General features: G+C 40.8%; 1 protein-coding gene across 19 annotated transcripts in view; it reads left to right on the forward strand.

Moving 5' to 3' along the window:
- The window catches only part of AIG1 (androgen induced 1), a 314280-nt gene that overhangs the window by 66437 nt on the left and 223090 nt on the right, over positions 1 to 24753 (forward strand). For 17 of the 19 annotated variants that reach the window (XR_006717612.1, XM_045499849.1, XM_045499855.1 and 14 more), the window contains exon 3: positions 20253 to 20354. The exons of the other annotated variants lie outside the window; for them this stretch is intronic. Coding sequence is in view for 16 of the 17 variants with exons in the window: in XM_045499849.1 (XP_045355805.1) it covers positions 20253 to 20354 (102 nt within the window). In the remaining variant the exon portion in view is untranslated. The remainder of the gene's footprint in view (positions 1 to 20252; positions 20355 to 24753) is intronic. 19 annotated transcript variants of the gene reach the window in all.

Consider the following 24753-nt stretch of genomic DNA (forward strand, 5'->3'; position numbering starts at 1 on the left):
AAGTATCTCAGGAAACGAAAATACCTTTTTTCCATATTTATATCCATAAGTAAAAAATATATTGGAAGTATGTGATTGAGAAAAGGTAGAATTGATCTCTGGTAACATTAATAATGTGATGCGTATAAAATAGGCATACAATTTCTATTCTCAAAAATAAGGCCCCCCTGCAAATCAGACTCTTTGTAGGCCCTTGTTTCGAGAACCAGGAACAAGTTTCAATATTAGATGCTGATTTAAAAAGAAAAGGAGAAAGGGACACCATTCATTTTTCTTCTTCCTTCTCTGCATATCATTCTTCCTCCTGATCTCTTTCTGTCTTACCTTTCTCCCTCATCCCTCTACCCCAAACCCATCTCCCTCTTTGTAGAAAAAGAAACAACGATTTGCTGTGTGGGTGTTCTGAAATTACTACAGTCCCTGTGGGCGTTTTGAGGTAACTCTTACCTGTTTTAGCTGGATCAAAATGTGCTGTGTCACATCAGCCAACATCAGAAGGAACATTTCCCCCCAAGGAAGGAGCTAGTGGACTTTCCACCCACTCAAGGTTTATTAACTTTTAGTTGTGCCTGTGCGATGACCATGCTAACGATTCGCTTATCTTACCGCAAATAGCCAGTCCTGGATAGGACTTTCATTCATCATGCCTTTTTCTAGCTCTCTTAGGAACAAGAGGTGAGGCATAATTCTGACTTCGGGGCATGTGTCAGGGGACAGGTGGGAAAGTGGGAAGACGAGGAGCTGGGGGTCGATGAGGGGAGAGCTTGCTTGGAGCCATAGCTCACAGGTAGCCCTGTGGCCCCACTCACTGTCTCCCACACTCCTCCGAAGAGCAACTCCCAAGCGGTTTCCCTCTTCAGAATGTCCCTTATTCTGTAGGTTACGTCTGTGCTCCATTCACACAAAGGAACACACACACACTGGGTGTTGGGCTGCAGTGCCAGTTTGGTGGACGGGAGGAACATGAAGGGAGCGTGTCCCAGAAGGAACAAGAAGGAGTTCTTCCTTCCCAATCTGCTTTTGTGCACCTCTGGGTGCCCTGCCACTCTGTTCATCATTCACCAGTGGGAGACGGGGGAGGGGTGTAAAATGAGAAGATTCGGAAAATACGTGGTGGCGTGCCCACGTGGGATGGCATGAATGGGGATGAGCTTGCTGTGCCCATTTGTTTGGATCACCTTGCCACTTAATCTGAAGGAGGACCCGTCCCCTCTCTTCACCTTAAAAATCTACACTGGGGGGGGCGCCTGGGTGGCTCAGTGGGTTGAGCGTCCGACTTCGGCTCAGGTCACGGTCTCGCAGTTTGTGAGTTGGAGCCCCCCATCGGGCTCTGTGCTGACAGCTCAGAGCCTGGAGCCTGCCTCGGATTCTGTGTCTCCCTCTCTCTCTGCCCCTCCCCTACTCGCGCTCTGTCTCTGTCTCTCTGAAAAATAAATTTAAAAAAATAAAAAATTTAAAAAATACAAAAGAATGACCTAGTTCATACAAGCACAAATAACTAAACAGGAAGAAGCCTCAGCACTCCCATGCCCGGAAAATAATACAAGCACGCACATGCCGTGGGGATGCTGTCAAAATTAGCATGGAGTGAACAAAGAAAAACAGCCCCTAGATTCATTAATATAGTAACATTTTTGTCTGAATATTCAGAAATGCTACCTGTACCTCCTTCCTGCTGTGATTACCTTAGAGTTTTAAAGAAGACACATACCCAGAGGCGTTTGCTATTGCCTTTCTTTTTTGTTTCCAGCCTGTGAAAGAGCAGTTCCATTTGCACCTACTGACACTTCTCATCATCTCCCTTCCCATAGAGGCAAAACCCACAAACAACTCAAGAGGCTGGAAGAAATCTCATAATGAGCACCAACTTATGCTGCATGCTGCTGGGGGACAGACACAGTGCTAAGGGCTTTACTTTAATTGTGTATTGAATCCTCATAGCCCCCAAAGGTAGAAATTACCATCATTCCTACTTCACAGAAGATGCTTGTATTTTACAGTTTTACAGATGGGGTTTCCCGCTTTACAGTTGCTTGCCTGAGGTCCACGGTTAGTCAGTGGTGCAACCAGGACTTCAACCCCGACACTGACAAATGGGGTGCTTGCTCTTAGCAAGTGCTCTAAACTTTTTGACGAGCCAGACCTAACTTTGCTTTTCATCATTTGCCTAATAGGTATTTTTAGCTATGTACATAAGCTCTGAGCTGACCACAATTTCTAATTTAGGAGAATGCATCAGAATAAGAAAGGGAGTTATGCAGAATCTGGATCAAAAGCCACTGTTTATCATTTTCCTTGAGGCTATTGAACAAAAGCTGTTCATTTGTGCGTATTATTGTTCCCGTTTCATGTATTATTTCACACCATGGATCAATGGTTTTATATAGTTTTACAGGCCAGTTTGCAAAGTACAGATTTGGGCCCAAACAAGAACATCTTTCCTGCCTTGTCTTCTTGTTTCAGCCACTGAGTACAGATTTAAGCTACCACACTTATCCAATGTGCTTGTTTTTAATATGTGAAAGTCAGGTTTTATCGACATAATTAGCTATGTTTTTAGAAATGGTTACCAAATGTATCCAGTGTCATCTGTAAATCATCTCTGGGCTTCCAAGAAAGCACAGTTCGTAGCTACACAATATTTTTGGCAAGAAATGATCCGGCACATTCTGTATGGGTATCCTAACAAATGAACTGTGCCTACCCAGCAAATATTCTACTAAGAATTCCTGAAAGCCGTTTTGTTCTGCTTTATCAAGAGAGGGTTTTCAGTCAAATCTGCTTTTCTTTTTAAATTTATAATTTATACCTCTACCTGCTTTCAACAAGGATTTGAGGTGGTCTAAGTCAAATCAGTTCATCAATGTGATCCAGTCTCCTGGGCCTCAGCATCGTTCAGCCGAGGCTGCCTGTTAATAATCTTGCCTTCTTGGATAAGTGTCTTCTCCATTTTGTTGCAGGATACACAGAATATCTTTTTTGTACATTTTATCTTGCAAAGCCAGGCAAGCTAGGAAAATAGGGAGAAATCTTCAAAAGGCTTTCTGGAAAATTTATTGAGTGCCATGCACTGGTCACTATGTTAAATGCTCTCACACAATTTTACTTACTCTCAAAGAGGATCTTACAAAAACAAGAGGCAGTAGGAAGCTTACTCATCCCTGAGGCTGTGATACCAGCACAGAATGGGCTCCCTGAGGGCAGGCAAGATGTTGCCACACCCTCCTGCCGTAGGTTCTTGCTTTGTTCAGCCCTACCGGCCATAATGGACCTGGTCAATAATGTTTGATGAATGCTTTGTGCTTGAAGAGTCTCCAGCAAAAACCGGTAATGAGGAAGGAAAAAGAAAGAAAGCACTAGGGAAAAAGAATCATCCACAGGAAGTAGATTTTCTTCAGTTCTCCTGGCTACTTTTGCAGGTCAGCATCAGAACACGTGTTTCTCCCCTATTTGACACCTTCTTGAAGGGCTGATCATCAAAGTAATTAGCTTACTATAACCTCCTGGCTCTTAATTGACAAGAAGTGGTCCTCAACCAAAAAAAAAAAAAAAAAAAAAAAAGCAAAAATCCATAATTGATCAGCAATTCTAGAGGGGCTTAAGCAGATGACAAAAAATTCAGGTGGATGAAATGCCAGAACAAACTCTTGATGTGCTGTTGGTCAGCCAAGGGCAGACGCTCAGGCTGCATGTATGCCTCTTAGAGCCATTTTGGTTCTAAAGATGAACTTTTGTTTGTTGACTCCTTGCACTTTATTTACACAGCACAGATCATCATAGAATAGTGTAAAGGGCAAAAACAAAAGTCCACACAAATTTCCACAATGAACATTTATTACTTTCATAATAAGAAAATCTCACATGTATTCTCATTTGCAAATGTATTATCATTTACAGATGTTTATGCTCCATATTTAAAACTTAAATTGTTCATAGAGGAAGAGATAAGATTGATACCTAGTTCATCTGATGCTAAAATGCAAATGCACCACCCTTTCTAAAAGTTCTTTCCGCATTGCAAACTGCACAGAAATGTCACGTATTTTCCTACTTGGTTTGTGCGTACAATCTAAACTAAACAAAACACAGGAAACCTTAGCCATTTTCCTCTCGTATCTCCATAGCAGTTCAGAGAGAGTGAAGCGGCCATTTGTGGGTGTCCCAGTATGCTGGGACTATACTCAAAGGTCACAGTAGCCCAGGACCAAAGACCCAGACACACAATTTTGTCAGTCTATTTAAGGTAATCCTTCTCTCAGTAAATGAATTCATGCTAACTAATTGTTTGCAGACTAAAGTTTAGCTCAGAAAGATAATCGAGTAATTTATAATTACCAAGAAAAATTGTCAGACTAGAATCTGCATAAACTCTCTCCAAACCAGAACAATTTGCAGAAGACAAAGGGCAGCCAGATTTCTAGGTGAACTCAAATTCAAAGCAAGACACAGTAATTGGATGATATTAGTTGCAGCTGGTCAAATTACCACAGTCTGATGTGTCCTTTTGCACCAGAGGGACTGACTTGCTGGGTAGACTGGAATGCTATCTTGGGTGGCCAGAGTTGTGCCTGTCCTCCATACAAAGCTGGAGACCCATTCTTGCTCTTTTATATCCATAAACCGAACCCACTATGATGATCACTTTACCCTTGTTCACATATGCTTCTTGGGCAGCCTGTAATTCATTTAATCAGGCTTCAAATTCCACTGTTATAATAGTATTCTGGTCAGGCCATTGTGATACTATACCCAAGGCACTGAGTATAAGCCGTCGTTGATCCATAGCCACCTAACACAGGATGCTTCTACAAAAGGATGTTCTAATTACTTAATTAACTTCTATTAAATTAGATTTTTCTTAATTTTATTCTCAGGTGGTAACTTTAAGTTGTAGCTGGATGTCTCTCCTGTGTCCTTATAGCTGCCTTGTGGATATTCATTTTAATGTAATCGCATCTAATAACAGACTACAGTTCCCTTTTATTAAAAAAGCAAGAGAGATACAGAGAGCAAGAGTTTGATTATTCAATGATTTTATGATGACAAGAGGTCTGAATAGTTCTTTGAAAAAGAAATTGCTATCAATGCTAATTGATTAGCAGTGTTTCTCTAACATAATAAAAATAGTCTTGTGCGAGGTTTATGGATATGTTTAGCTATATCATTTGATGTCACTTGACAAAGGGAAAGGCCTCTTGCTCAATTTATTTGGAGTGGAATTCAATTTAAAATTGATAGATTTAGGGGCACCTGGGTGGCTCACTTAAGCGCCCGACTCTTGATTCCAGCTCAGGTCATGCTCTCACAGCTCGTGAGTTCGAACCCCACATCAGGCTCTGCGCTGACAGCATGGAGCCTGCTTGGGATTCTCTTTCTCTCTGTGTCCCTCCTCTGCTCTCTCTCTCTCAAGATAAATAAATAAACTTAAAAAAAAGAATTTTAAAATGGATCAATTTAAAACTTTGAATCGATAAAAGGAAGGTTATGAGAATGCAAAAATGACCCACCTTATGTGGCGATCTCACCTGTGTGAGGTATAAGGTGATCAGATGTCGTCGAAAGAGCATGAGCCTTGGAGACAGACCTGGATTTTAATTCTGGACCCACCACTTTCTAATGCAGATTTCATAGGTTCCCAAAATCTTGGTTGCCTAACATGAAGAGTGGGCTCAACAACACCTAACTCACTTGGGTTATTGTGAAGGACAATGAAAGACACAGAGTATCTAGAACAGTGTTTAGCTGGATGACACATAAACAGCATCAGTTTCTTTGCATTTGCCCTAAAAATGGCCTCATATCACAGAGAATGTCCTGTGAGATGAGAGCATCTTTTAACAAAGTAGTACTCTGCCCCATCACAAACACTCATTTAAAAGGTTAGAGGCTACAGGTTCTTGAAATTCCAAGAGTATGTGTGGAGGTGCCACCCAAAATCCCAGAAGGAGCTCTTATGGTTCATGAAGGCAGCAGAAGGTAGAGGGAAAGAGTCAAATATTGGTAAAAGGCTTCAGGGGAAAATAATGTACTGTTGGTGGGGTTTATGTCATAAGTTAGAAATGAGTCCGCTCACCCACAGTTTCCAACACAGTTCACCTGGAAATTGTGTAGGTGGTGGATACACATTTTCTGGTGAGAATCAGTAACTAGAGAATCAGTAACTACTGAACCAGAGGGTTGAAATTTGCACAAAAGAGGAAAAAATTGATCTCTTATAAGATCTTCCATGTCCTTAAAATTTTCACCAGATAAAGTTATCTGTGTTATTATTAATGAATATTCAGTTTGTTTCCAATTTTTTTAGCAGTTCTGGGCAATACTGCCCTGAACATTCTTGTACATTCTCCTGTTCCACATGTGTAAGAGATTCTCCAGGAAAAAAACAAACAAACAAACAAACTTCTAAACGGGATGCTGCGATGAAATACAGGTGTGCCAAGATGCATTGATCCCCTCCACCGAGGAGAATCTGAGCATGGTCTGGGGTGCCATACTCCCTAACAAGGAGTATTCTTATTATTATTTGCTGAGAATTCTTATCAAGAATGATTGCCACATTTTATCAGGTTTTTCCCCCTGCACCTGTAAAGGTGCTTCACTGATCCTTTCTTGTATGTTTGTTTTCTATTTCGTTAATCATCTGACTATTCTTTGCTGCCTTCTGAAGATGTATACCTCACTCATTAATTTTTATGCATTTTTCTTTTCTCCTATAAGTATAGAAGCCTCCAAATTTCCCTCAGTTAACATGTTAACTACATCCCACAAGAATTGTATCTGCCATTTTTATTACTGTTTGTCTATAATATTTGCTACAGTCCATTCTGATTTTGTGTTCTATCCCTAAGTTTTTAAAGTATGTTTTCATATTTCCAAATATATACACATTTTTATGTTTCTATTATTGATTTCAGACTCAACTGCATTTTGACCAGAAGCTATGATCAGTAAGATGCCAATACTCTGAAATTTTTTGAACTTGCTTTTTGGTTTAAATGGTGGCATATTTTGATATTCCTAATGAACTTAAAAAGAACACACGTTTCAGATCGCTACATCTTCACGAAAGCCCATATCAGTCCACAAACCTACATGATTGCCATCTTAAGGTTCTGATGGCTATCTTATGGTTATGAATTTTCAGGGTAATTTTTCTTTCTCTTTCTTCTCAATACAGAGCTAAGATTCTAGCAGGCATGTTTTTTTTGTTTTTTTGTTTTTTTTTTAATGTTTATTTCTGAGGCAGAGAGAGACAGAGCATGAGTGTGGGAGGGGCAGAGAGAGAGGGAGACACAGAATCCGAAGCAGGCTCCAGACTCTGAGCTGTCAGCACAGAGCCTGACGCGGGGCTCAAACTCACAAACTGTGAGATCTTGACCTAAGCTGAAGTCGGTCACTCAACCAATTGAGCCACCCAGGCGCCCCAAGGCATGTTTTCTTATTACCCTGTTCTCTGCTGAGTTGAGGGTCACCCTTTCACTGAAGGAGTAACCCTCTGGGGTACCAGCTTTAGGCAGAGGAGTGGGTCCCCCACCTTGGGCAGTCTTTATCTCCTATCTCCTGAATTCCACAGGGCATCAAGAGATAAGCTCAGGGTCACTGTGGTTTGACAGATACTTCTGGAGGACAGCTGGCCTCTGTGCTTGCTGATCTCTTGGGATTCTCACTCACTTTATTTTGACATCTACAGTTTCATTACTTTTTGTGACATAGTGGTTTATTTTGAAAGGTGCTTCATGCTTCCTGGGTATGTCATGAAACAACAAAATCAAGGTTATATAGTATGATATGTATATTTAAGAACGGGAGACACACATACACAAATGAACATATGGGAATTTATATGTGTGGATGTATGCCTGTTGTCTGGTATTTGCAGAAAGAAACATTGAAAGGATGAAAGAGAAACAATACATTGTCACCCGAATATGTTATGAAGCTTTTTTTTTTTTTTTTTTTTTTTTTTGATGGTGGCAGTTTTCATTGGGAGAGTAAGTTCAGAGCATTTATTCCACCAGCTGGATATATAAGTAAGTTCTGATTCCCTTTTTACACATGCCTTATCTAGAGAATGGGCTCACCTGTGGCTCCTACTGAATCTCCTTTATATCAGTGTCTCAATAATAGAAGTTACCTCACCTTGAAGTTTCTTTTCAAGAAGTGGTTGTGCCAGATACCTCAGGGTTAACCTCTACCATTGTGGAGGTAAAGAACATCAACTGTTATCATGTGTTTATCAGCTCCAGCTCCATTACTATGCATCTTACTGGAGTACTTGATTGTCTTTTCCATCCCATCTGTGCAGTTGGCTGTAATCTTTGTAGTTGCCCATCTGAGTCTCAACTATTCCCCATTCTTGCTTATCATATCAGTTGGACCTTAGTAGTTCTTCTCCCCTATTTCATCCATTGATGGGTGACCAGAAAGTAGAATAGACAGTTTCTCCCTTAGGGGCTCATCTTCCCTACACCCTACCCCCTCACAGTGCATACCACCTTCCTAACCAGGCCCCCCACCGCCAGGACACTCTCAATGCAGTATGAAAAACACTTTCAAAAGAAGGCTGCTACCACCGGAAGCCATCCCCGGGCAGTTTGGGTTCACTTAATGGGAAATAGAAGTGAACAAAAAAGTGATCATTTCCATTTCCATATTTCAGTCATTGTTGAAACAGATCAAACAGAGATGCCTGAGAACTGAAAAGAGACAGAACCAGAAGAATGTGGCCTGATTGGTGTGGTTTCAGCCTGGAGGCACAGGGATGACACAGGGCATGACCCTGGGCGAAAGAGTCTGAGGATGGCAGGTCAGAGGCACCCCGCCCCATAAGCTGGTATTCTGGGGGAAGACTCACATCCCAAAGATGACATGAGAGTAATTAGACGGGAGCTTATTAAGTAAGCTTTGAGGAAGGAAGAAGGGTGCATGGCTCCAAGGTGCAAGACAAGACCTGAATATCAGTTAAGACCAGCAAATAGTCTACTTCTCTATCCTGTGAATATGAATTTGCCAGAGGGAAGACGTACTTGGCCAATGGATTGTTGTTGAGATGCTTGAGATTCCACTAATGCATTTATTACTAGCGAAGACAAGAATGATTCTCCTGATTTGTTCTGCATCCCATGCTACTGTCCTATGGTTTTGTATGTCATGGCTGATCCAGAAGAGCAGCTTGGAGATTTTTCTCCACATGTCACCATCTTTCTTTTTCTTTTGATTTTTCTAGAATGATTAACCCAACATTTTACTCAACCAAACATTCATTGAATTCCTGCTGTATGCAGGCCTTGCTAGTGGACTTAGAAATGAAATTGTCTTTGACATTTAATCATTCATTCATTCAACTATTAATTCCTTCAAAGGAGTATGCTATTATGTGTAATAAGTATTAAGAAAGGTTAAAAGCATTGTCTCTGGGGTCTTCATTGTCTGGCCTCACATTCTGGCTTGGCCACTTTTTGACCCTGGAAAAGTTACTAAAATTCTCTGAAGCTAATTTCTTCATCCATAAAACCATAAAAATAATAGTAGCTGCCTCAGGGTAGTTGTAACTCTTAAATAATATTTTGCTTGTGAAGCCCCTGACCTATACATAGTACAAACTAAAAAGGTATAAGCCAGAATATATAATATTCTCAAAATGTTAAAATATATTGACAGAGAACAGATCCATAGGTGGCTGGGGTCAAGGTTGGGGAAGGGTGTGACTCTTAAGGGGGTAGCATTAGGGACTTTGTGGTAATGGAACTCTTCCGAATTCTGATTGCGGTAGAGGTTCCAGAAATGTGTCCATGTGGTAAAATTGCATGGTACAATACACCCCTCAAAAAATGAGTGGCTGGAAAAACTGGTGAAATCTGAATAGGTCTGTAGGTCTATAGTTTCGTTAATAGTACTGTGCCAATGTCAGTTTTCTGGTTTGAAAATGTACCATACTTGTGTAAGATGTTATCCTTGGGGAAAGCTGGGTGAAGGATACACAGGAACTCTCTGTATTATTTTTCAACTTCTTGCGAGTCTTTGATTATTTCAAAATAAAGAGCCAGGAAATAAACATAGAACGCGCCAAGGGAGATGGGAGGATGCAACAGAGAGGAAATCAACTGGTCCTTGCTCTCTCATCAAGTTCACATCCCACTGGGAAGAGAAGCCAGTAATTACACAGTCACTTATTTCATCACGATTATGCCTAGCTTTATGAAGGAAAAACATAACGGGCTATGAGAGCACATGCAAGAAAAAGGGACAACTCAGGGGAGGCTTCTTGGAGCTTATGCTATTTCTGATCCCTTCTACATGGTAAGGATGAGCGGGGAGGGGTGGTGGGAGGCATTCCAGGCAGACGGGGCAGCGGATGAGGGGCCTGGAGAGTAGACGGAGCCTTCAGCAGCTTAGAGGGGCCAGCAAGCGAAAGGACACATAGGAGATAGTTAAACGGGCTCATGTTATAAGCAGAGGCCTGAAGTGGGTCAGGGAAAAAAGTAATTACTTTTGACGAGAAATTGTAGGGTTTTTTTTTAGGTGGTGGGGACAGCTGCACAACTGATATCTAACATTTGATAGAGCTTGGATTTTGGAAAAAAATGTAGTGCATTTCAAACTGCTATTACAAAAAGCAGAAAGGAATGGATACTTGGAAATATGTGGTAAGTTTGGGAAACTATACATATTCTGTTGACTGGGTTCCTGGAAGAAGCTGGAAGGGAACTGGAAAGAGAATTTGGGACCAGATCACAAAAGGAGTTTTTATTTTATTCTGCAAGCAAGGGGGAGCCATTGGAAGTTTTAAACTGAGACGTTCTTAAATGTTTTTAGTAAGATAACTCTGAGGCCAAGATAAAGCATGGATAGAATTTAAAGGAAACTGATGCCAGTGGCTCTAGCCAAGGGGCTACGGCAATAGTCCAGGACAGGGACAGCGTGGCCTGGAACCGGGGTAAAGGCAGTAGGCACTGGGAGCAGGGAATGACAGAGGAGCCTTTGTGAAAGTCAGCTCGAAAGGCAATGGTGACCTCGGATCCAGGAGCTTTACTTCTAGTGACTTATTCCTCTGAGGTACTCATGATTTGGGTGCATGAAAACACACACATCACAAAGCATTGCAGCATTATTGGAAATTGTACTATTTGTAATGAATATACATATGCATTAGTGACTGCTTGAGTAATTATAGTGCATAATCATACAGTGTGGCACTAGGAAGTGCTTAAGAAAACTGGGATATCACCTTAAAACTTTCTTAAGTTAAAAAACCACAGAAGATAGGAGCACGAGGGTGGCTCAGCCAGTTAAGTGTCTGACTCTTGGTTTCAGCTCAGGTCATGGCCTCATGATTTGTGAGCCCCACACTGGGCTGTGTCCTGACAGAACAGGGCCTTCTTGGAATTCTCTCTCTCCCTCTCTCTTTCCCAACCTCTCTGCCCCTCTCTCTCTAAATAAACTTAAAAAAAATTGCAGGAGACTAATCAAAGTATGATCTAATTTTCTAAAATAATTAATGGAATGCACTTTACATGCATAGGAAAAGACCTTTTAAGGGATTACGTATCCTTTTGACAATGACTGTCTATACAGGGCGAGATTACAAATAATTTTTACTTTTTATGCATTTCTCTATAGTGATGTATTAAGAATGTTTTCATGCTTAAATATGTCTGTCTGTTGTGCTTATCCATGCATGGCATGGTCTTAGATTGGGCTTCCTATGAACAGGCTCAGGGTTGGAGAGCACATGTAGAAGGGGGTTCTTGGGAGAAACACCTGTTTTGAAGTGAGGAAGACAGTAGCGGGTAGAAGGGGAGGATGGCCCACACTGCAGTTGTAACAGGCATTCTGGGACCTTAGAGTTTCCCTGAATGGAGACAGAGGGGCTGGGGGCTTGTTTCCTTGCATCAGTCAGTCATTGGATTCAGACTTCCCCTGGGGAAGGGGCCTGACTTCGCGCAAGGCGGTTCCCAATGAGGGGGGATGCAGCTCAAGAGTGGCCAAAAACCAATATTCCCAACATCTGGGGGCTGGACGCATGGGCCCTGAAGAGGGGATCAGGGAGAGGCACTACAGTATCCACCACAGTTACCTGATATGGGCATAAAAGCTGTTCTCTGACTTTGCAGTCGTTGTGAATAACCACACTCAGCTTACATGAATCAAAGATGAAGGACGAAAAATGGCGATCTCAGCGTGGCACAAAATTCAGTGAAATGAAATGTTTTTGACTTTAAAAAAAATCTTAGCAATTCGGACTAGAAAGCAATATATCCAGCCCGATGAAGGCACTTTCTCTAGACTGCCCTTTCACTGAAGCTCTGACCCCTCAGGGCCCGCTCCACCAATCTGCGTGGGCCCGAGGCCTGGCTCATCCATGCCCGTGGCCACCATGCAGGGAGCACTCTGATTCTAGTAGGGCCATTGGCCCCCAGGGCAGCCCCAGTTTCTGTGTTTGCTACTGTTCTGGTTTTGTCTCTGTTCTGTTCTTGTCCGTATGGGTCTTTTCCCCCCCACTAACTCCCAGTTAGTTGTCTGCTCAGCAATACATTTGAAGGTATATTTGTTGTAATTTATTTAGCACCTAGTGTTTCCCAGTGGGAGGGTTTTTTGGTGTATCTAGTCCACAGCACTGCAGAAAGCTGACCCCCAACCATCTTAACCAAAGGCAGGTTTTCCTTTTGCTGCTTATAATGTGACTTTCAGCTTTATGTGGCTTTATATTTTTATACTTTATTTCTTAAACTCTCCCCTCTTATCTTGTCTGTCTTCTTTATTTAATCTCAAATTTTCATCTTTGACCTCTTTTCTTTAATGGAGAATCATTTGATCATTAATTAATAACTTCCGGTTTGTCTTGTTCAGGTGCCTTTTGCCGGGGGAGGTCATAGTCCCCCTTCTCTCTCTCTCTCTCCCTTTTGTGGTATTTATGAATACATTCCATGCTATTTCTTTTCTTATGATTACTCATCCTCAAACGGGTGTGTTCTTTCTGAGCCAGCTCTTTGTGCAAGGACAGAAGTGAGCTAGGGCAGCTTGAATTTCTGCCTACTTTCCACCACCACCTCCTCTGGAGAGTGGCTACACTCATCTCTCTCTCCTTGACTCGTTTTGATCACAACCATTTTATGTGGTGATGGGAAGCTTTGTGTTGGTCAGGTGAGCGTGCGGGCTGGCCACCGCAGATCCTTTCTTGTTTACCTAACACCCCCACATCCTGCTTCTCCAGAGATGATACGCTGACCTGTTCCCACATTTAGCATCACCACTGCTGACACCTGAAGCCACGCAGGGATCAAAACGTCTCCCTGGTGCTCCCATGCATCTCAGACCTCCTCCTGTTCCCAGCAAGGGTCATTCAGTGCCCCTTAGAGTATGCCGCCTGTAGCGATCTCTCTATTCTGCTCGCTCGACCAGAGAACCCTTGGATCTTGTTTCTTCCATCAGAGTCTTGTCTCGTCCCGGCTCAATTTTCCCAGTTCTTAGCAACCTGTCGAAAAGACTGATATTTGGATTACCAGTGTTTCCTACTGCATTGGCTTCACTTTGTTTCTCATTCTCCTTGTGTTTGGTTGATTTGGGGAACGAGAGCTTTTAGTACTTCCATCGTGATCCAGAAGTCCAGAGAAGGATTATTTCAGGGTGATAGAAGATTAATACAGGTGAAGGAGGGCCAGCAGGTAGAAAGTCTGAGAAGCGATGGGCTGGAAGAATGACCCTGGAAAGAAGGGCTTCTCTTCCACACAGACAGGAGGACAAAAAACATGGAGAACATAAAAAAGGAATTTTAGGTCATTAAGAAGCAAATTGAAGGCTTGAAAGGGTACTTTCCCCTATGGGAGATGTAGAGCCTGACAGACATACAGGAAGCAGCAACGCATCTTTATTCATTTACTCCGGGAACTTTCATCACAAACATGCTATGTGCGAGGCAGTGGGGAAAAGGCTGCGAACAAGACAGACAAGTTCCTGTTTTTTGACACTTCACCTCCTCTTAAAGAGCCAGATAATGAACAAGTGAACAACAACAACAGCTTACTTTCTCTCAGGGTCTGTGATGGAAAATAACGTGCAGTGGAGTCAATGGCAAGGTCTCCCCCAAGGCCTGAAGGGACAGAGAATCCAGCCAGGTGAAAATGGGGTAAGAGAATTCCTGGCATTAAGAGTAGGAAATGCGAAGACCCTGAGGCAGGAAAGAGTTTAATGAGTTTTAGGAATGAGTTGCGAGTCGGAGTCTAGGGAGCCAGAGAGAATGTGGTACAAGTGGAGGTCAGAGAGAAAGGCGGGCGTCAAATCACATGGGCACCATGAGAGCTGGGTTTTTATTCTCACATTATTTACTCAGTCAGAAGAGATAATTAAGGACTTAAATGTAGGTAAATATGGATATTTTTATTTACCTTAAATGGATAGGTAAATATAGTTGAAGGCTGTGAAAAAAGGCAGTGATGTGTGTTTTAGGAACGCTCTAAATGCAGATTCTGGTTTTAAGGTACTATGAGCATAATGGACCGAGTGAAAAATGTAATGGTGCTCATAGCCTCACAATTACAAGGAGAGACATCTGGGTCATGGTTCCAGGAATGGATACTGGAGACTAACTGCACCCTGGAACAGAAGTTACTCTAACGTTCCAGAGGGGTCTGTGCTTCACTGAGCATTGCTGCATTTGAGGGTGTGGCTGAGGGAGGTCAGCCAGGAAAGCACATAAGGACTTGGGATCTCCTAGACCTGGAGGGTGGGAAGACAAGGGCCTTGTCAAAATGAGACAGTCTGTCTCTGTGTGGGGACCATCAGAGACAAAGCCAGCTAGCACTCAGAACACACAGCTTATTCTCGCGCTTTGTGTGTTTGGAAGGAGAAATCACAACTGGAAATACGTCTACATATTACCTCGCAGCACGTATTCCCAGGGAAAGAAGTGATGGGAAAGCAAATCATAACAAAGCAAATCTGGAGGCAAAGTAATAGAGCCCAAAACAGAATTAAATTTTTTTTTTCCCAATTGGTATTTGGTAAAGTCTGAGTACTAATAGATTAGCTTTTAAAGGAAACACACTTTCATAGGATCCTTTCCTGTTGAAGCTAAAGACTTTAAAGATGTATTCGTGTATTTCCTCCTTCCTTCCTTCAACAGTGGATGTTTGAGGTCATGTAAATGGCCTCTATAGACCAATCTGTAGATAAGTGACTTTTCTTTTTGGCCTCCTTCATGGTAAATTTCTCTGCAACAGCCTTTGTGCTCTAATCGGTTTTACTGAATTCCCAAGAATTTCCCACTGATCAGTAAAGCTTCTTCTTAGAAGTGGACTAAAGCTGATTAACTTCGGCTTCTACTGATACCGTATAAGAGACTCCTCCTAGAAGGAGGTGAAGTGTGGGTCCAGTTTTCTTTCGCATTCGTTGCTAATTGTTCCAGGGGTTCAAACGAGGCCTCGACGACCAGCTGTAACACAAGTACTTTGTCTGGGAAGTTTGAAGGACTAGAAAGTGCCTGAGCTCCTTCCACTGTCAGTTCAAGTACAGTATTCTGGTCCTGGCAGCGGGGAAGCAGCAGGTGCACGTGGAGGAATCGCTGGCCACAACAGTGGAACGTTTCAGGAGCACTTGGCCTGTCCCAGAGAACCGATTTTTGTTTCATGTTCATGCCCCGGTAGTAGAGTTCAAACTTATTTTGGGTTTGCTGATGACCATACTGTCAAGAGGATATCAGCGCATGGAGCCAAGAAGCTGCCATCTGTGCCATGTTTATATCTCAAGAATTATTTAGAAGGCTGATCGCTCAGTTAGCTGGGCCTCTTGACCTTCTAGTGTGACGCTAAGAAAGGTGACTCATACTTTCTTGAAAGTCACTTCACTTGTAATGATCCACGCAGTCCCCTTAATATATGGTAGGGGTTAAAGGATTGATCCGATTGCACTGGTAAGTATTGACCCCACGACGCTTTCCCCGTGGTCGGGACACCATGAATGATCATTTATGGCGAACAGAAAGTAGCTCTCAGCAGTGGTGTGCTAGTAAGTAATTAACAACTGGCTCTCCAGGGAAAGAAATACGTGATTTGTAGCATTCGCTGATTTCCATGACGGAATATTAAGGACACTTCATAAATTCAAAACCTTCAATGAGATGGGAAAATTCCACAAAAGGCAAAAATGACTAAAAGTAACTCAAGAGAACGCAGAAAGCCTGGAAACTCTATATGTATTAAAGAAATTGAATTCATTATTAAATCTTCTCATAGGAAAACTTAGAAGTCCAGAAAGCTCCCCTAGAGAAGCATATCAAATAAGTAAGGAAGACAGAATACTAATCTTGCAGAGTCCCTCAGAAAATAGAGGAGGGAGCTTTTCCCGCTTTGTGTTTTGAAGTCACCATTGTCCTGGCACCAAAATTAGAAAAAGACATTATGAGGGCCACCCAGGTGGCTCAGTTGGTTAAGCATCCGACTCTCGATTTCAACTCAGGTCACGATCTCACGGTGGTGAGAATGAGCCCAGCATCCGGCTCCATGCTGACAGTGTGGAGCCTGCTTGGGATTCCCTCTCTCCCTCTCTGCCCCTCCCCTTCTCATGCTCTCTCTCTCTCTCTCAAAAATAAATAAGTAAACTTAAAAAAAAAAAGACACTGTGAGAAAATAAACCTAATTACAGATTAATACACTTAATAAAGACAAGAGAAAAATTCTTTTTTTTTTTTTTTAATTTTTTTTTTCAACGTTTATTTATTTTTGGGACAGAGAGAGACAGAGCATGAACGGGGGAGGGGCAGAGAGAGAGGGAGACACAGAATCGGAAACAAGCTCCAGGCTCTGAGCCATCAGCCCAGAGCCCGACGCGGGGCTCGAACTCACGGACCGCGAGATCGTGACCTGGCTGAAGTCGGACGCTTAACCGACTGCGCCACCCAGGCGCCCCGACAAGAGAAAAATTCTTAACACAATGTCATTAAGTCAAATCCAGCAATATATAAAAATGATAATACCTAATGACCAGGTATTAAAGGTTGGTTTAACATTAAAAATCTATATAATTCATCATATCAACAGAATAAAGGAGAAGAGCTATCTGATCACCTGAGGCTTTACAGCAATATTATCTGAAAAAAAATCAGTACGTGCTCATTACATACATAAATGTAGGATGGGAGAGATTTTCCTCAACATGATAAAAGGCATCGAAGAAAAACATGCAGCTAATAGCAAACACACACGTTGAAAGGCTGAACACTTTCCTAAGATAGGGAAAAAAGCAAGGGTGTTCACTGTTCATCACTTCTAGGTAACGTTGCGCTAAAGGTCATAGTGCAGTAAGAAAAGAAAAAGAAGTAAAGGGCATCCAAATTGTAAAGGAAGCAGAAAGGCTATCTTTATTTGCAGATCATGTATGTATAAAAATCTAGAATGATTTGTGAAAGAACTACTCAAACTATGTGAATTTAGCAAAGATAGAGGATATGGTGTCAATATACAAAAGTCATTTGTACCTTTTATATACTAGCAACAAAGAATGTAAAAACAAATTTAATAATATCTACAATAACATAAAAGCACATGAAATGTGATAGATTTACTGATAGATTAGTGATAGATTTTTTAAAAAATATGTACAAGATCCTTTTCACTGAAAACTACAAACTGAGAAACCAAAGATCTAAATAAATGGAGACGTAAATTATGTTCCTGGGACAGAAGACTCAATATTGTTAAGATATCATTTCTCCCCAAATTGAACATATTGATTCAGTATAGTTGTAATCAGAATTCTAGGAGGATATTTTTGTAGAAATTAGCAAGCTGAGATTCTGAAATTTAAATGGAAATGCAAAGGACTGAAAATAGCCAAAACAATTTGGAAAAGAAGAGTGGAAGCATACGCTAAGCAGAATTCTAAGTTGGCCCCAAGATTGCATCGCCTATGGAGCAAGTATATAATCCGCCCCCCCTTGAATGTGGGAGGGCACCTGTGACTGTGATGAAGATGTGCCCTATCGTCAGGTGACATTATATGGCAGAGGTGAAGGGATATCCACATATGGCTCTTTCCAGGATTGAAATAGCTTCATGCTTATATGTGGACTCCAGACCAAATGTAAAACTGGTTCTCACCCTTCAGAAGCAGATATGTCTTAACCACCTCTCAGGTCAGGGGCTATCCCCATTTATTGTGCGGTCAGTCCTCCAGATCAGACCCAGGAAGGAGGCCCACACAGGCCCTGAAGCACACTTTTGTCTTCTGGGGCAGGAAGTTCTAAGATCATGGTTTCCCAGGTCTGGAAAAGGAGAGCAGAGGCTCTAGAGAGACCAGCCGCTTGGCTCTGTGACTACCTCGCTCCATGGTGGGGGGAGGAGGCTCAAGGTGGCTGGAGCAGTGTCCAAAGTATGACATCTCAGGCTTTAATGTGGATATGAATGACCCCAGGGTCTTATTAAAATGCAGAATCAGGGGGCGCCTGGGTGGCGCAGTCGGTTAAGCGTCCGACTTCAGCCAGGTCACGATCTCGCGGTCCGTGAGTTCGAGCCCCGCGTCGGGCTCTGGGCTGATGGCTCAGAGCCTGGAGCCTGTTTCCGATTCTGTGTCTCCCTCTCTCTCTGCCCCTCCCCCATTCATACTCTGTCTCTCTCTGTCCCAAAAATAAATAAACTTTAAAAAAAAAAAATAAAAAAAAAAAATAAAATGCAGAATCAGAATATATTAAGACAGGACCTGGCATTCAATGTATCTAGCAAGCTCTTGGGTAACATGGGGGCTGCTGATCCATGGGACCACATTTTGAGTAGCAATGCTACTTGAGTAGCAATCTTGGGGCTTAGATCTGAGAGCAGGTAACACTAATATTGAGTACATTTGGAGTATACAGTGGAACGAATAAACCAAAGTTGTGAATAATTTAAAAATTACTCATTGTGCTTGGAAAGATCATAATGATAGTTAACATTAATGGCTTGAGTTTTGTTTTTTTTTTTTCTTTTCCATCTTGTGCATTTATCAACTAAGTGAAAATAGTTGACCCAAAAGCAGGATAAACAACTAGGGACCCCAATCTGGTATTGAAACTATGTGTGTAATCTATGGTTGCCTATTATAATTATCTTTCAATGTGTTTTATGAAGCAAGAAATGTTCATAACATCTTAGGTTTTAAGGGTGAACTTTTTTTAAAGGCTACTATTACCCATGTTGTAACTGACATACTTGGAAAAGAATTTTGGAACCTTTCTGATTACTAGCTTGTGGTATAACCACTGGGAGTTTTATGAAAAGTGGCATTAAAATATTTACTACTTTTATTAATAAAATGTGGGGGTGGAGATGACTTATAAGAAATGAGATAAAAAGTGTTTCTTTTTGATATTTATCTGCATTTTATCATGCTGTAGCATTTACTTTGAGATGTAACAGCTCTGCAGAGACTTTGAGCCCTCCCTCTGGGATTGTTTCCTTTTCCATGCTACATTTATTGACTGTGTACAAAAGCATTTGTGTTTTCTCTAAAATTCTAAGTTGAAGGTTAAGACCTTGGACCATTCATTTCTTTATTTAATCTGAACTTCTCTCACCATTAGTTTGAAGAAAGATAAGAGAATAAATTGAGTAGTCTACTCTCTTTTGATGTCTATGTTGCTGATGGGTCAGAATAAATCTCAGGAACCCAGATGAGCATGTAAATTATTCCAAGAGAATTAGGATTCTTGTGTTCCATACACTTTGCTCTCAGTGCAGCCAAAGCCCCTGCTTAGGCTATATAAATTAATACATTTGCAGGAAATGTGACTTTGGGACATTTTATATAGCAGTGATTTTAATGCTGTTAGTGGTGAAATGGAAACTTGAGAATGTGAAGATTAATTTAAACCACATGATGGGTTCAAGGAAAATACACTACAGTTTCCTGAATGTGTGCTGACTCTGTACAGTGGGGAATGGGATCCAAAAAACCACCAGTGAACTTTTAAACTCTCTTGAGAGGATTCAAACCAACCCAATTAGCCCTAGAAGAGAGCTGTTCCAGATGACAGACACGATTTATCTTTCCCTCGAAAATAGATCCCTTTGCCTGAGAGAACACAATAGGGAGATCAAGGAAGGAAGAAGGACCCCACGCATTACCACTAATGGAATGAAGTTAGATCTCTCTTTCCAGTCATTAGCTGGTTTACTGATTCGCCTTTCACTGTAGACTACAGTTCTGTTGGGTTCTTTGAACAATGGATAACCAACAAATTGTATGTTGTGAATTTGAAATAAAGGATTTCTTTTCCCTTCCAGTTCGTTGTAGCGGTGTTCTGGATCATTTATGCCTATGACAGAGAGATGATTTACCCGAAGTTGCTTGATAATTTTATCCCAGGGTGGCTGAATCACGGAATGGTGAGTGGACTAAAACAAATAATTTCCTTTCATTAAAAAAAAAAAAAATCTATTAGGGAACTATTTTCTAATTTAGGTTTTCCATAGAATCTACCTAAATGGCAGTGAAATGATGGGGATTATGAGAGATTATAATTAGAGAAGAATGCTGAATGTAAATAAAAAACGACTTCCATGAAATTGAGTCACTATTAAAACTATGTAGAAGATGAACCCACAGTTTATAAGTTGTTGGTGTTGTTGGATAATACAACCAGCTTATTCCAGGATGAATTTAATTTCTGTGCCATTCAAAGACTTATCCCCTATTGGAGCCTGAGGATCTTTTCCAACCTATACAACTATCGAGGGCCATTGTTCCCCACGTGAGTGGAATTGTCTTGGAAGCAACAATTCTCCTTGGAGAATTTCCCCAGGAGGAGCAGCAAGACTATTATTTTCCCTGGGAGATCTGCCGCAGGCATGGAGGTGGCCTTAGCAGTGGGTGCTGCCATGGTGGGCTGTCCCCATTGGAGTGCGTTTGCCTGGGACTGCTGGGTCTTTTCCTTCTTCTCAGTCTGATTCTTTCTGAAGCTTTAGCCATGGTGTCATCTCCACATGTTTCAGATCAAATCTTTTGGATGGTTTGCACATCATCTTATAAGATTTGAGGGTATATTTTCTTCAGAGAAATTTTGTCGTTGTCTTCTCGTTCTGCCTCTGGAATTGAGCGGTTTTGTTATTAACTAAGAAGCCTGCATTTTTTTGGTTACAGCAGTTTTTAGAATATGTCACTGGGTGCTCCTGGTGAAAAGGGCAACCCATCACAGAAATTAGAGGGGAAAGAGGAGCTAGAAATCACACGTCATAGGTCCAAAATAACAGTTTCCTTTCTGCCCCCAATTTTGGTATATTTTGAGAAAAGTGGTGTGTACTAACAAACATTGCTGCGGGACTTTGATTAATCCTTTCCTAAGACAACTCATCACAAGTGGCACGACTCGGAAAACTGGCATTTTCTTTGAATCCAATTAGAGCCACACTATTGAAGGATTAATGTGGCATCTCTGATTCAGTTCCAGACGAATAAGCTGGGTCTTGTCAGCTTCATGTAACCATCTAATGGACTTGATGTGGTTACTCTATGCCTCTCCAACTTTTGACTTTTCTTGAATGTGCAAAGCCTTTCATAACCCCATGTCTTTGCAATCCTCTGCCCCAAATGCTCTTTCCATTCTTTCCTGGGGAACCCTTTCTCATCCTGCTCGCTTCTATAACATCTCTCAGAAGCCTGTCCTCACCCCCATAGGCCAGATTAGCTCCCCTGTCAGTTACATTTGCAAAGGACCTTCAAGTCTCCATTAGACATGTCTGTATCCCCCCTGACTAAGTGTTCCTTCCTAGTGTAAAGCCTCCAGCCGCAAGCACTCTGCCCACCCACCTGGCATGTAGTAGGATCAAGACGTGTTTGTTGGATTGATGAGTGAATTTAGTATATAGTCGTCCTCCCCCTTATCCGAGAGGGTTCTGTTCCAAGATCCCCAGTGGATGCCTGAAACCACAGATAGTACCATACTGTGTTTTTTCCTATACATACATACATACCTATGATAAAGTTTAACTTATAAGTTAGGCACAGTAAGAAATGAACAATAATAACAGAATAGAACATATAACTACACAGTAATATACAGTAATAAAACTGTGAATGCTATTTCTCTCTCTTCATAATATCCTACTGTACTGTACTCACACTTCTTGTGAAGATGTGAGATGATAAAATGCCTACATGATGAGATGACATGGGGTAAATGAGGCAGGCATTGTGATGTAGCCTCAGGCTACTACTGATCTTCTGGCATCTGTTTCCAGGCTATGGTTTTCCTGGGTAACTGAAACTGTGAATAAGGGTACGGGGGGCTACTGTAGCCAGTTTCCATAATTGTTCGCCAGTCAGTAATAATAGCTGTTATTTTTTGAGAACCTACCGTGTGCTAGGTATTCTACAGTGGTTATACCATTTAATTTTCATAGTGGTGCTATGAACAAGAAATTGGTATCCCTTTCAGAAATGAAGAAACCAAGGCTCAAAGTTTCTGACACAAGGAGGGCCTTAACTGAGAACCAGTGGTTGCATCCTGCGCTATAGAAGCACAGTCCTTAACTATTAGGCTTGTTGTCTACACCCCTCAAATGCACAATATTACCTTTAGGCCAGAGAATAAATCACAGCCCTTGCAGATCCAAGTGCTAGTTAATGTTTCAAATGAATGGTTCCAAAGTACTGATGCAGTCATTAGAGGTATAACTGGACTCTCATCATTTCCCCTTGAGTCATTTTGATGGGTTGAATTCTCACTCTTGGAGACAAACGCTACTTAGAAATTCAAGGAGAACTTGAGTGATATGAATATTTCGGAAACAGAAAAGACAAATGGATCGGCATGTCAAATCCTCTAAGATAATAAGAGCTCCATAGAGTCTTTCCTCATGAGTTTTGTACTTTAGTAGGGATGAATGACCATTTCTCTGGTTTTCTTCATGTTCCAGTCCATGGTCTCAAAATTATTGACAAAGAAGTTGCCTGTATGGGGCTGAGGAATATTTTGCAATATTAATTGACATTACTCTAACTTTGTATAGATGTAACTTTAAGTAGGATACTGATTCCTTCGATTGGCTCTTAAAATATGAACATAAACTGCTGGAATCATGAATAATTTAATTTTTATAAAAATGTGTAAAAAATTTATGAAATACCAAAAACTCAAATAGGCATTTTCAACTTTATTTAAATTTTATTTAAAAGTTTAATAATAATTGTCATGTGTATGTTATTTCAAAATAGGTAATTTTGAATATTTTGTTTTAAAAGTATGAAAATAATTCAATTAAATTTTTTTACATTCATTTGAATGTTCACATTTTGATGAAGACATTCAAATTGTGTGTACTGGGTTATAACTACATTGTTTCTAATTAATGCATTACATTAGTAATATCAATAGAGCTTAAATTTTGTGAGTGTCCATTATAATAACGTATTCGGTGAATTTGCTGAAATGAAGGCAAGGAATTAAAATTTTAGAATATTTATATTTATATTATATTAAATAATATAATTTTTGTAATTTGTCACTCATAAATTTGTAATTTATAATTCTATAAGCCTTTATTTTTCTACTCATCCAATCACATAATTTTTATTTTGCTTTATGAAATATATATCTAACAATGTAGAAGGATAGAACATATTTTATTTAATATTTTGCTAGCTTAATTTATAACTTTTAAATATTTATGCAGATGGTGTATGGTCCTTTAGGCTTTTGGTATTGTCTACCTAGAGTTTTATAACTACAAGAATTCCAAGAGACAGTGTACCCTGCAGCCTTGAATTTATAACACTCAACTGCCCAGCACAAAATCAGTTAGAAAACAGACTCACAAGATCTAAAATTCAAAGGACTTTCCTTTTGATTTACACCAAAATACCCAAAAGTTAGACACAATTGGAACTAAAGGAAAGTATCCTGTCTCTTCTTTTCTGTTGTCTACTTCTTTTCTCTCAGCAAGCAATCTTAGATTTTTTTTTTTTTTTTTTGAAGAGAAGAGGAAACTGATAAATAGATGAGTTGCAACAGTAATACAACCTCACTAGTGTAACCACTAGCTTATCTCAGGGCTCCATTAAAATAGCACATGCACACACAAAATTTTAATTTATTACAATTAAAAATGTAAATCTATAAAATATAATACCTTTAGCTGGAGTCACTTCAGTAGCCAAAATCAAAAACTGTTCTATCCTTGCAGCCCTATTTCTTTTTGTATTTCCAGCCATTCGAACAGCACGTGATGCCCACTAGGCATTCACTAAGTATTGGTGATAAAAAGGGTATTTGTGTGTTTGCTTTTGAAACTTGGAAGAATGTCATGCTTACATTTATATCCTCCTACCACCTTTCTTTCCCTCGGTCCACTGATGAGCAGACAAGAGAAAACTAGAGGTGATTTCAGCAAAATGAATCCATTTTAAAAATGTAATTTGAACAGTCATTGACAGTTGAGGTTGGGTTCTGTGTGGATACAACCTGTGGGAGCTGAGCTTTGATTTAATTCAATCTAGCAAACATTTATTGAAAACCCACGAGATGCAAAGAAGCCTGCTAGGTAATGTGTGGTTACAGGAGAAAAATATTTACACTTTTAAAGTATAGAAACGGCATGTTTGAGGTGGAGGAAGATGAGTGGGGAAACAGTTCCACCAGCCAACAGAGTGGTCCCCAGGAGGCTGTGTTCACTCTGACAAGGAGAAGCACTATTTTTAAAAAAATTTTCTTTTTCAACGTTTATTTATTTTTGGGACAGAGAGAGACAGAGCATGAACGGGGGAGGGGCAGAGAGAGAGGGAGACACA

Source organism: Leopardus geoffroyi, chromosome B2 (genome assembly GCF_018350155.1).
Source record: "Leopardus geoffroyi isolate Oge1 chromosome B2, O.geoffroyi_Oge1_pat1.0, whole genome shotgun sequence".
Taxonomy (NCBI): domain Eukaryota; kingdom Metazoa; phylum Chordata; class Mammalia; order Carnivora; family Felidae; genus Leopardus; species Leopardus geoffroyi.